Source organism: Pelecanus crispus, chromosome 1, assembly GCF_030463565.1.
Source record: "Pelecanus crispus isolate bPelCri1 chromosome 1, bPelCri1.pri, whole genome shotgun sequence".
Classification (NCBI taxonomy): Eukaryota; Metazoa; Chordata; class Aves; order Pelecaniformes; family Pelecanidae; genus Pelecanus; species Pelecanus crispus.
In genome coordinates, this window is record NC_134643.1 from 17,365,557 (window position 1) to 17,377,613 (window position 12,057).

At 42.0% G+C, this 12,057-nt stretch overlaps 1 protein-coding gene across 1 annotated transcript in view; it reads left to right on the forward strand.

The window, feature by feature from the left end:
* The window catches only part of ABCD2 (ATP binding cassette subfamily D member 2), a 43,413-nt gene extending 32,048 nt beyond the window's left edge, over positions 1 to 11,365 (forward strand). Inside the window, exons 8-10 of the mRNA XM_009490400.2 lie at positions 7,261 to 7,345; positions 8,075 to 8,200; positions 11,155 to 11,365. Coding sequence (XP_009488675.2) covers positions 7,261 to 7,345; positions 8,075 to 8,200; positions 11,155 to 11,365 — 422 coding nt within the window. The remainder of the gene's footprint in view (positions 1 to 7,260; positions 7,346 to 8,074; positions 8,201 to 11,154) is intronic.
* The last annotated feature ends 692 nt before the right edge of the window (positions 11,366 to 12,057 follow it).

Consider the following 12,057-nt stretch of genomic DNA (forward strand, 5'->3'; position numbering starts at 1 on the left):
AGCTTTACAAAATCCATCCTCATGTGTGTGTCTTAGTGTCACTGACCTTTACTTACTGCACTGGCAAAACTGGATCCAGACCTTTTGTGGTTGTGGGAGCTGCAGAACCACATGGTGGTTGCTCCTGATGCTAACGGAGCGAGAAGAGCTAAGTGCTCCTCTCCTCTCCAGTAATCAATGCCCAAGCTGAACATCCTTATTCTATTGTAATGGCCAGTCTTTTCACGGTATTGCGAGATCACTGGCCTTCCTTCATTTTCTTAGAAAATGTAACCTGTCTTAAAACCTTGTAATGTCACTGACTACATCAACTCGAAAGCATGTGAATGAAAAGAGAGTCAGGTCTGCTTTCACCTCCCTAGTTTGTGGGGTCAGCAGGACTATGTGCCATGAGAAGGAATGTCTGATACCACACCACCAGGGTGCACAAGGTAAAAGTAACCAAACGACAGTGGCTGGCAGTAGAGTGTTGCCATCTACCACTTGCTGTTTAAGTTGCCATGTGTTCTCAGCATTGTTAGTCCTAAGAGTAGGGGATGGTGTAAATACACTGGCACAGTAAATGCCAAGATGCTAAAGGCTTCTCTTTTTTCTAAGGAACTGAAGCACTTCATGGCTTTTTTTCCCAAGCATAGCAATAATTTTCATCCTTTTGTTCCCACCAGCCACTAATCTCTAGTTTGAATTTCCTCCCCATCATTATGCTTTTAAAACAGACCTGCGACAAAGTTGGTAACACTTAGAGAGAAGGAGGATCTTCAAACCCCTCTAAGGAGCTGTTGTCAGGAGTGCTGTATGTACCCTGCCTCTCTCTGCCAGCTGTCAGTGCTCCTTTTTGGGAGGGTACGTTGTGTGCCTTGTAATGTGTGTGCTTGATGTCTCTCAGGATCATTCTGACAATAGAGAGCAGTGCTTCAGCCATTGCGAATCCCAAGGCAACGTCTAAATTCCCATTTCTGGATGGCAGCCTGTTGCTCTGTTCAAAAGGCAGAAAGCGTATTTTATTTTTGAAGTATACTTGGACACTCATCTGGTGTCTTTTCTGTACATTTTAGAGTGGGGAGTAGTAATTATTTACAACAGCAATTGTATACCTACAGATACTTCTCCACCTCGCAATCCTGTTGATAGACTCTTATCTTTCCATGGGTTAATGCTTCTTTGTTAAGAATGTAATAATGACTGTTGGCCCTCAAGCTGCAATAGAAAATAAGAAGCTGCCATCATTCGGATTCATATTATTATTCAGATCTGATACTATGACACAAGGATTGAAACAGTGGGCAGAGAGCTAAGCTCGGTGACCGGAATAATTGCAGAGAAGGCCTCTACTCCCTACACTGACATTGTAACTATTCCTGTTAGTATTCCTGAGTCACTTAGTTCACTGAGTGAAGTGCCCAGATTGCAGAAGAACAAGCAGATGTGTTGGAATGGGAAGCTGGAAAAGGAGGAGCAGTTAAATTGTCAGTGGCAAGAAGCCACTGTGGAGTGGATTCATAGCCTGCTGATACTTGTAAATGTACTGAACAACGCATGACCCTCAGCAGCCAAAACCATATCCCCAGCAGTCTCTGAAAGCACATCGCTGTGGTTTGTAACCCTGCAGCTGGAGCATGTAACTGATGATGGGGCAGTTACTGTGCTCCACGTATGAGATGCCGTTGGCTAGGCTCAGTGTTCTGTATTGCCAGATTGAAAACCCAGGTTTGGATCAGTCTCACTCTACTTTCTGTGCCAAAGAAAGTATTTATTGCTGACTCCATTCTCGCTCTTCTGCCTGTCTGACCGCGCATGCAAGACACACACAGTCTATAAAAAAGTCTAAAGGACACTGTTAACGCTCACTGGTGCTCTATTGAAACTCCACTCAGGATAAGGGCACACTGTGAAAAGTCTGCACAAACAAATGTGAAAAGAAAAGTGTCTTAGTTACTTTGCAATCTAAAGTGACAGAAGTGGTCAAAGCCTGAAAACGGGGAGAGATTACCACACACCAGGAAGTTTTTAGGACCATAATACACTTACTTGTTCCCTTTTCTCCTTGGGCTTTTGGCAGGAGACAAATGCCAAGGTAGGAGCAGAGAGGAAATCCGTGACATGTGATTTGACACGTTACATGGATTTCATATGCTTGCATATTCTTTAGAGCTCTCCCAGTCTGGGACAGACTCATTCTGGTTTTTTTGAACCAGCAAGCCAGAGAAATACTTGTTGAAAGTGAACAATTGAAATTTTTATTTATACACAGCTGAATTATTTTTTTAAATTCCAATATTTATTTTATTCTTTTACTTAAAATCAGATTTTTAAACTAAAATGATTTCTATTAAAAATGGAACTTTTTTCTTTGCAAAATAATGAAAAATCCCATATAAAGCTGGTAGAACAAGGGATTTGCCCCAAACCATCTTTTACCTGTTTGCAAACCCCTTTGATGGTTGACGAACACTGGCATTTTCAATAGAAAAAGGTTTTGCTGAAAAATTCCCAGCAAGTTTCTGTTTATATATTATATACATTTTTTGAAAATGTAGTACATCTGAAAAAAACCCCAATGAAACCCTTTTTAGTTATTCTGGTTCTTGTGGATATATGGGATATGTCCATGCTATTTTGAACTATTTCCATAAACTGTTCTCAGAATGGAGTTAACTGTCTGCCAGTCATTAAGGTATAGAAATCTAATATAATTCTTCAATATTTTTTTTTCTGTAGATCCTCTTCTCCTTCAGAGCCTTACCTCTTTCTCTTCCCCTTTCACCTATCCCCTGCAGTCTTAAGCCTCTACCAGACAGAAGGCTCCTTAAGGAATGACCCTGTTGTGCTTTAATTGACCGCAAATGTCATGCGTGTGTAATATGATGCTTTGCAGTTTTGTGTTCTGCTCTGTGTGGGCAGTTATGAAAAAGCCAGATGGAGCCAAACATGTGCAACTCTGACTCAAATTTATTTGTCCTGGCATAACTTATTGTCTTTAGCTGAATTACTTCCACATTGCATCAGTACAAGGGTCACCAGATTCCAAGTGTCAAGTAGCCAACAACAGCCTGACATTGTTCTTGTTGCTGCCAATGGCAGAAATTCCTCTCTTTTTCTAGCAATGAGGTTTGACCCAGTTAGAAGTAAATAGAAGGGTTACAAGAATAAGTAGCCCATTTTGGCATTTAGCTTCTGTGTTACCCTCATGAAACTTTTTTGAGTCGGTAGCAACAGCATACATCAAAACCACCAAACCCACCAAAATAACAATCCCCCTCCCCACCACCACCATTTTGGATGTCCCTGAGCCCAAGCCCTAGAAGAACCCAGTGCAATTGCTGTGGACAGTAGGGGCAGAATTTCCTTCCCACTGAGGCCCACACTGGTGTTTTTCTCATGTGCCGGATATTAGAGGAATGCCATTTTGTTGCTTACCTTTCTATTACCAACAAGCTGCCCCCATCAGCACCTGCAAAGTTGCTAGCTCTACCAGAACAATGATTTCACACAAAATGAGGGTAGCAAAGAAGGCTGTATGCAGCATGGGTGGCAAAAAGGCATGTCCAGAAATCCTGGGTAATAGCGTGGGGATGTGCAGTAGATATACATAAAGTGGTTCCTTTTTGACCTGCTCTGAAAATCTGTGTATATTTAGCAAGTGTCAATCGTGATGCAGCCCTAGGCTGCCGATAGCGTGTCACATGAGAGGGGTCATGAGTACGTGTAGCAGCACGCTGAATGCATGACCGGGCCCGTCAGGTTGGGGCTGATGACATTAATGAACAAGTTCAACCTGTTTATGGTTTCTCAGCACCCCAGATTATAATTATTCCTCATTAGTTTGCACATTTGTCATATCTTTGGGTCTTGTCCAGGGAACCTTTGTGCTAGGCCACGTATAAACACACAGACAAGCACATTTCCTCCCTCTGAGATTTTTTTCATCTGATCATTTTAGCCCTGGATTTGCTTCTGTTACTGGTACCAGCAGGAACTGTGGAGTGCTTGCCAGCTTTTCCAGTGGCTCTGAAATCCCGAGACACAAATCCCTGCAGTGTCATGCTGAGCTGGGGCTCATGCAATTGATGGTCTCTCTGTTCCTTCCTCAGGGAAAGACTGTCCTTGCATATTCATCCTGCACAGCACCTGGGCTCTCTTCCATTTTGACAACTACCTGGGGACATAACGCTGTGCAAGAGGCCTCCGTGTTCAAAAACTTGCCAGGGGTGGACTCTGGCTGTAGTTTTCTGTGGTAGCCTTTCTTCTGTCATGAAGCTGTAACACTCCAGTCCATGTCTGATGAGGTGCATTGGGATGTAGATCTGGAAAAGGAACTTCTATACATACATTTTTATGGCAGCTGAATGCTCTGTCCTGCATGGAAGTGTGAGGATTCACAAGGATGAAGTATACACAGCGCTACAGGCCCCAGATGTAACCCTTTTTTTTGTTGTCAAATTGAGCTTGCTTTTTCCTTCAGAAAATTGAGGTAAAAGGAATTATAAAATAAGCCATGCAAGAAAATGATATGCTGCTATCAGGAGGCTATCACTAGTTTCTGCTAACAGCTCTATGTATTTCTACTGCTGTTTCTCTGCCCCAGCACGACACATGCTTTTTGTCTTACTGGTTGCAGAAGGCATTTCTGTGACATCCAGTGTTCATCACATCTACATCATACCATGTGCAGTCAAAAGCTGCATGTAACAAGAAGCTGGGCAAGGAATTTGGACTCTGAAAGCCAGGATTATGTTTGTACCTACTGAGAGATTTGTGCTGCGTTCATGGACAAGCCATTTCATTTCTTCATTTGTAACGTGGATGTAGCTATGGGTGACGTAAGCCACTGACTTGGCTGATATTTTCAGAACGCTAACGACCTTCACTGACCTGTGCCATGTCAGCAGGAAGAAAAGAGAAACAAGTAGGTGCATTATTGTTAATGCACAGTAGGGAGTCAGTTTATTGTAAGCTACAATGCTTAAGTGTTCAGAGGAAATTATTCAGACATGAGAAAATAATTTTTAAAAGGGATAATATTAAAATGGATCCTTCCTTATCTGTTGTTTGAGACTTTCCAAGTGGCAAATAGGAAAGTTCAAGGAGGGAGCTAGGCAGGAAGAAACAAGACGCACTTCTAATATTCGGTTAGAATGTAAGTTGAAGTGACCACAGAGGTGACCATCGTATCCTGGTAAACAGAGGCTAAATCTTACGCCTTTAGAGGAAATAATAGAATGATTTTGCTGACAAGATGGTGCTGCTTCTTGTACTTCATTCCCTTTTTGTCTTTTAAGTCTTTATAAGCCAGCTGATCTGGAAGAAACTGTATGAACGTAGGCACTGCTTCCCCAGGCACATGTGCCCACATGCACACCCACCCACACCCTAGCTCTGATCCAGATCCCTGGAGCTCGTCTGTATTCTCAGCTTAAAAATAACAGCTTAAAAATAACAGAATATAAGCAGCAGCCTGAATGTTGTCTTCAGAAGCATAGTTGTTTTTATGGCTTTCATGAAGGACCATTCCCATCCCTTGCCCCTGGACCCTTTGCCAAAAAGGAGTGGTCCAGGTGTTTTACAGTCTTTTTTGGAAGCTGAGGGTGTCAGTGGAACAGCACTCCGGGTCTCTGCGTGGTCCCAGCACCTGGACTGCTCAGCAGCAGCAGCCTCTGTGTATCTGTTCCCTTTACCAGAGTGCATCCAAAAGGTGATTCAGTTAATCATTAGACAGCTCCATCTTTGCTAGGAGCCCGCTGATAGAAAGCACTGTATGTGCCCCCAGGGGCAGTGTCCACTGGGATCCTTAAACAAGAATGGAAGGAAACTAAGGAAAAACAATAGGATTGCCGAAGGTGATGTATTTCTGTTGTGTGCATGCCTGGTTTTTAAATCTAACTGTATACACATATATTAAATAATCATGACATTACATTTTGCGATTTTATGTAGAGAAAATTCTTGGAATTCAGTCTCTAGCGTTACCAATTCCTGTTTTCAGTCACACAACCTCTCACCAGATGCTTCACTGAGGTTTTGTTCAGACCTACCAAGCCCTGGTGTAGCACTGCGCACGGGCAGAGCACTCCCCAACCTCCTGCACCTTCACAAGCCCCGCTTGTCTCACCTTCGTTCAGGTATCAGAAGTGCCACAGCCCACCCTCCTTGCTTGACCTTCTTTATAGTCTTTTCTGTCAAATGTTTATTTTCAGTAGGGCAGTGGCAGAAAAGGGTTTTTGGTCATGTTGTTGATTTTTCAGTTACAGTGCTTCTGGGCTGATTTGGAAAAATGCTCTCTTCCTTGCTCGGCCCCACTCCAGCTGCCTGTCTCATGAATAGATGATCTATTGAGAGAAGTGTCTTATCAGATTTTCTCTACATCCACTCTCTCCCTTTTCAAAACTCATCTATTTTGCAACTCTATCCATCTGGATCGTTTGATTGAAAACTTAGTTTCAGTACGGTAATTTGGTATTTGAAGTTTCTCATTAGTGGGAATGGATCATGCCAGAATACTCACAGAAACGCCAGTCCGCCGTAAGATTGCAGATAAAATTCATCATGCTCCCGTTGCATGTATCTGAAAGTGATAAAGAAAAAAAAAAAAAACAGTTAGAGGCCGTGCAGAATATTAAATAAGGATACCCAGTGTTGTAACAGTTGTGGGTCATTTCTTAATACGAGGGAGTGGGAAGCTGGTGTAGAAAATCCTCCTGTCTGTTTGCAGTCTTGTATGTTAGCTGCTTGTCTGGGCACACAGAATGCATCCCCGTGTCTGCATCTGTGTTTCTGTTGAGTTTGCTGACAGTTTATTCCTTGCCCACAGTAGTAAGTGGAGGCCGGCACGGATCTTTATGCTTTTTACACTTTATTTCTTTGAATTTGTTTTTAAATTTCCGAACACACCTTTCAAGAAGGAGTAGCAAATTGTTCTATAAAACAAATATGACAGAATAAAATTATTAGTTATATACAGGTGAAAGATGTTTTTTCAAAGAGATGGTAAGTAAAGTTTTTTGACAATACCTACATGACCAAGAAAATTAAATTCCACTTTCAAAATTGACATGATATTTGGGACATTTTCCCAATTGAGTGCCAGTGGAAATGCATTGAGGTATTTCACAAGATGTGATCCAGAGCCCTGAGCTGTCTCTTCTGCAATGGAAATGCTCTTTATGATTTTGGTTGCAGATTGCAGAGATGTTGCAAGTGAAGCTGCATTTCCTTCATAAACTTACATTGTCCTGACGTGTTTTATTTGCATTTTTTTAAAAGGCTGGGATGCCATCATGGATTGGAAAGATGTCTTATCAGGAGGAGAAAAACAGAGGATGGGCATGGCTCGGATGTTTTACCATAAGTAAGCATTTTGATTTGTTCTTTAAGTAGCATCTGAAAATGAGGAAGAGTTTTGCCAGTTTGCTCTGATAGTTTGAGGAGTAGTAGACTATAATCTCCATGCAACATGCAATACTGCTAGATGGTTGCATAGGACCACAGACCTTGTCGTTTACTGATACAAGCTCTGCTTTTAGTCTGGGCAATGCTTCTTACTTAAGCTTTGCTTTTGGCAACATAGCATTACATTTTCTAAATGTTCCTTTCTCTAACATCTCAGGCACAAACATCTTCCCTGCAAACAAATATTGCGGAAGTCTGATGGACTGTTGCAGAGGCTATGGGGGTCTGAAAGCCAAGCTGCAAAACTTTCTGGTTTGGAGGCTGCAAGCATGCAAAGGCAGCCCAGTCCATACATAGCAGTGGATAGAGAGTTTCTGAGTTGGCTGTAGCTACTGCATGACATGATGACAGGACAGAATAATACTAGGTCAAACTAGAACATAGAAGTTAGATCACTGTGTACTCAGATGGACCAGGAAATAAAACCCATTTTTCCTGGAACCTGGCTCTGCACCTGAATAACGCATGGAAACTTTACACTGTTGCTAGCCAGCTTCCAGCTGTAGATAAGAGACAGCTGTCTGGCAAAAATAGCTCTCTCCTTTCTGTTGTTCTTTCAATTAAACGTCGTACATGGGAATACTGTCCAAAGCATAGAAGAGTAATGTTCTTTATCTGCTTTTGAAAGGCCGAAATATGCATTGCTGGACGAATGCACGAGTGCTGTAAGCATTGATGTTGAAGGAAAGATATTCCAAGCTGCAAAAGCTGCTGGGATATCCCTGCTTTCCATAACACACAGACCTTCTCTTTGGTAAGTATGTTCAGGGATTTGTCATGGTCCTTGCTTTTAGCTTTCTGACAGGCAGTGGAATGGCCTTTATTCTTCGTGCTAAGGGCAGTTGTTTAACCAATATTTACTGCATTTTCTAAGATAACTTGTCTACAATAGTAGTGATGCAAATGCATTTAGCATGGATTTTTTTTCATTCTTTGACATGTATTTATTCCTCCCTCTTATTTTCTTTAAATGTGTTTCAGTTATTAACTATTAATAGCAACATGCAGGTTCTAAGAGGCAATTAATTAGTCCACCACACCACAGCCACAACAGATATCACCAGATTATTCTGTAAAGGTGACAAGATACATCAGCTGTTCTGGGGAAGTTTACCAGTGCAGGGAGAAGGTGGGAAGTGTGGCAAGTGATTAAACTACTCTTTGTTAGTCCGTAGGAATAAGACATCTGGTGTTTTAACTTTAGTTGTGACCTCTATTTGCAGGGTTTGTGAGCTTCCAAAATTTGATTTTCTATTAAAAAAAAGACATATTGGAATTCTGAGAAACATCATTCTAGTGAGGGAGTACTAAGTATGGAAGAGTCCCTCAAAGGAAATAAATGTAATTACTGAACACATAAAACAACCAAATACTTCAAAGGGCAAAAGGAGATCAAGAAGGTGCAAGCTAACATCAGCAGAGACTATTTGTTCTGAATTCCTTGATCTCTTTACTGTCAGATTGTTTGCTTTTTTAAAACTGATGACAAAAAATCCATTACCAGTCTGTTGCCTCAAAGGGAAGAAATTGTATCAGTGTCTGCTTCTCTGAAAAAGAATAGTTTCCCCAGCATTCCTTGGTAGTCAAGCATTGGAACAGGCTGCCTAGAGTGGTGGTGGAGTCACCATCCCTGGAAGTGTTCAAAACACGGGTAGACGTGGCACTCTGGGAAATGGTTTAGTGGGCATGCTGGTGTTGGGTTTATGATTGGACTGGTGATCTTAGAGATCCTTTCCAACCTTAATGATTCCTAGTTTTTACTTTCATTATAAATAGTCCAGCCACCAAGCCAGGAAACATTAAATTGCTACTCTACCCTTAATTGGTTTAGTGGTGGACTTGGTAGTGTTAGGTTAATGGTTGGACTGGATGATCTTAAAGGTCTTTTCCAACCAAAACGATTCTATGATTCTATGATTCCTCAGATGGTGACGGTGGAAATGGCTTTTGTTGGATCAAGACCTAAATGTTAAGGTATAAAGATAGGTATTCTGATAGGAAAAAGATGTCACGTAGACATTTGTTTTTAAAATAATTTAAATTATACTTAGAAAGAAAAGTATTTAAATTTTTTAAAGTCTGGCATTATTTTAAAACCACTGCTCAAGAAAACAGGTGTTTGAGAGCATCTCACCTATAAATAATGATGATGCAGAGGGAAGTTATGCAAAAGACCTTGTGAGAAAGCTCTTTTGAGTTCAGTTTCCTACTGACATTTCTTGTTTCCTAGTACTAGTGCTATTCAGGAAGGTTTGCGATTGTTCTTGTAACTTCCACAGTATTACTGAAATTATCAGAAATCTGGTGATTTGTGGGGTTCTGGAGAAGTAAGCAGAAGTGCTGAGTATTTAGAAATAAGCATCAAATGCCTTTAACTTTAGCATGCTTCCACAGGGACTGCACTGCATAGACAAAAACTGGGTTCACATGCTATTTTCTCTTCCTCAAGGTTATACCAGGAAATATTTGCTCTTTTAATCAAAATATTGGTTACTTTCCCAGACCACAAACATTGGACATCTCAATCAGCTATCTTAGCTTCCTGGGTTTTTTGGGTTTTGGTGGGGGAAAAATAGAGGGATAGGTTAAGCATTTGGTGTCACAAAGAATAATATGCAAGAAGCGGTGAATATAAGCCTGGAGTTGAATCTCTGGAGTCCCATGTCATAAGCTATTGAGTTTATTAAACTGTCACATTCCCTGGATGGGATTTATAATTACTGTTTTATGATGCGTCTCACCTTCTATAATTTATAGTGATAAATTACACAGTCATACCAGCAGCTCCGAAGGAACTCTCTGCCATTCCTCTTGCACCTCCTGACAAATGTCTTGTCAGGTCTTGACAAACTCCACATGTACACCTTTGAATATTTTCGGTGCACACACCCTGATACTCACTGAAAGATCTGTGACTCCTACACAGACTTTTTTATTTTGGCCCTTTGCAAACTGAACCATGTCTTGGGACTGGAGGTTTCTTTAGCCAACCTTATAAGATGCAGGGGAACAAACTGAGGTGTAATTTGAACAAACTAGAGTTTTATCAGTAGCACCAGGTATACCGTGCCTGTCTGAATGTATTTTCTGCTAAAGAGGTAAAACGTCTCTCAGAAAGCGAAGTAAATAAAATAAACTGGGACTAGCATTTCTGGGGGAGAAGGGAGCCTTGTCTGCTGCTGCTGTTCAAGCTCCTGCAGAAAAAGGAGTCTGTTGGAGTTGCAGTGAAGGCAACCGTAGCCACAGACAGCGTTTCTATGAGGGAGGCAGAAAGAGGGAGGCTGCACCTTGGCCAGGGACCACAGATGGTGAGGGAACCATCCACAGCCCTGCTGCCCGCTCCTGCCAGCGTCACCGCGGGTGAGGGACTCGGCGAGCCCGGCCACGTGGGCTGCTGGAGGCAATGACCGCCCCAGCTGGGGAGCCCACACCGGTGCTGATCGCTTACAGCTGGCACCTTGCTGCTGAATGTCACTAGACGGCCGAGGGAGGTCCTGGTGACGGGCGCTGAAATACCCAAATCCCTTTCGCAAGAATGTCCTGGGATTATGAGTCGCTGAAAAAAAGTCGTACCCAGTGAGCCAAGACTGGACAACTCTCAACTTCCTGAGAGGCGCCATTGAAAAGAGACACAGACATCCAAATTTGCCTGCAAAAATGAACCATCTGTTCCTTGAGCCATTACTAATGTTCTAATTTCTACTGCAGGAAGTACCACACTCACTTGCTGCAGTTTGACGGACAAGGCGGCTGGCGTTTCGAGCAGTTGGACACCGCTATCCGTTTATCACTGAGTGAGGAAAAACAGAGACTGGAATCCCAACTTGCAGGAATTCCTAAAATGCAGCAGAGACTGAATGAACTGTGTAAAATCTTGGGAGAAGACTCAGTGCTTAAAACAATGGACAAAGAGGAATAAATAATTTATGGTTTATGTTTTTAAAAGTATTTTTTTAGTTAAAAGCATTACAAATTCAGCCATTATCCTTTGCATGCATTGTGATAGAGGCTTAGAGCATAGAAAAACACAGCCAGCAGAAAATAATGCTCTGAATGCTATGTAAGACTTTAGCATTTTAGTATTAAGGAAGAAAGTGGTTGAACTGTGAAAAGAAAATAAGCAAGTGCACAGAGTATAAGATTAGCCGTTGCAGCTTATGTTAATTCCTAGTGAAAGCCCGATTCACTGCAAAAAACTACCAACACACTTAGGTTTTGTAGGTGAATTTTTGCCTGAGACTTGGCCTGCAGAATGTGCTCTTGTACCAGGCCACTGTGTGCGTATGATATGCCTGCTACGCAGAGCAAACCTGGCATGAAACTCAGGCATGGAGCACGGCAGAGGCAGCATCTGGGTGAGTATGCAGATGCATGCAAAAATCTCATTTGGGTATAAGAAACATTCTTTCAGCCCATGTAAAACCAAACTCCTGTTCTACTACTGAATCTCATATGCACCTTTACCTGCATTTCCATAGGAAATAATGTAATAGGCTGACCAGGAGACAACTGTCCGAGCAACCTGCTGCCCTCACGACAGAGAAGCAGGGATAGAGCTAACTATGTAATATACTTGTGCTGTGCTTTATGCCATAATGCATAGCTTCAGAG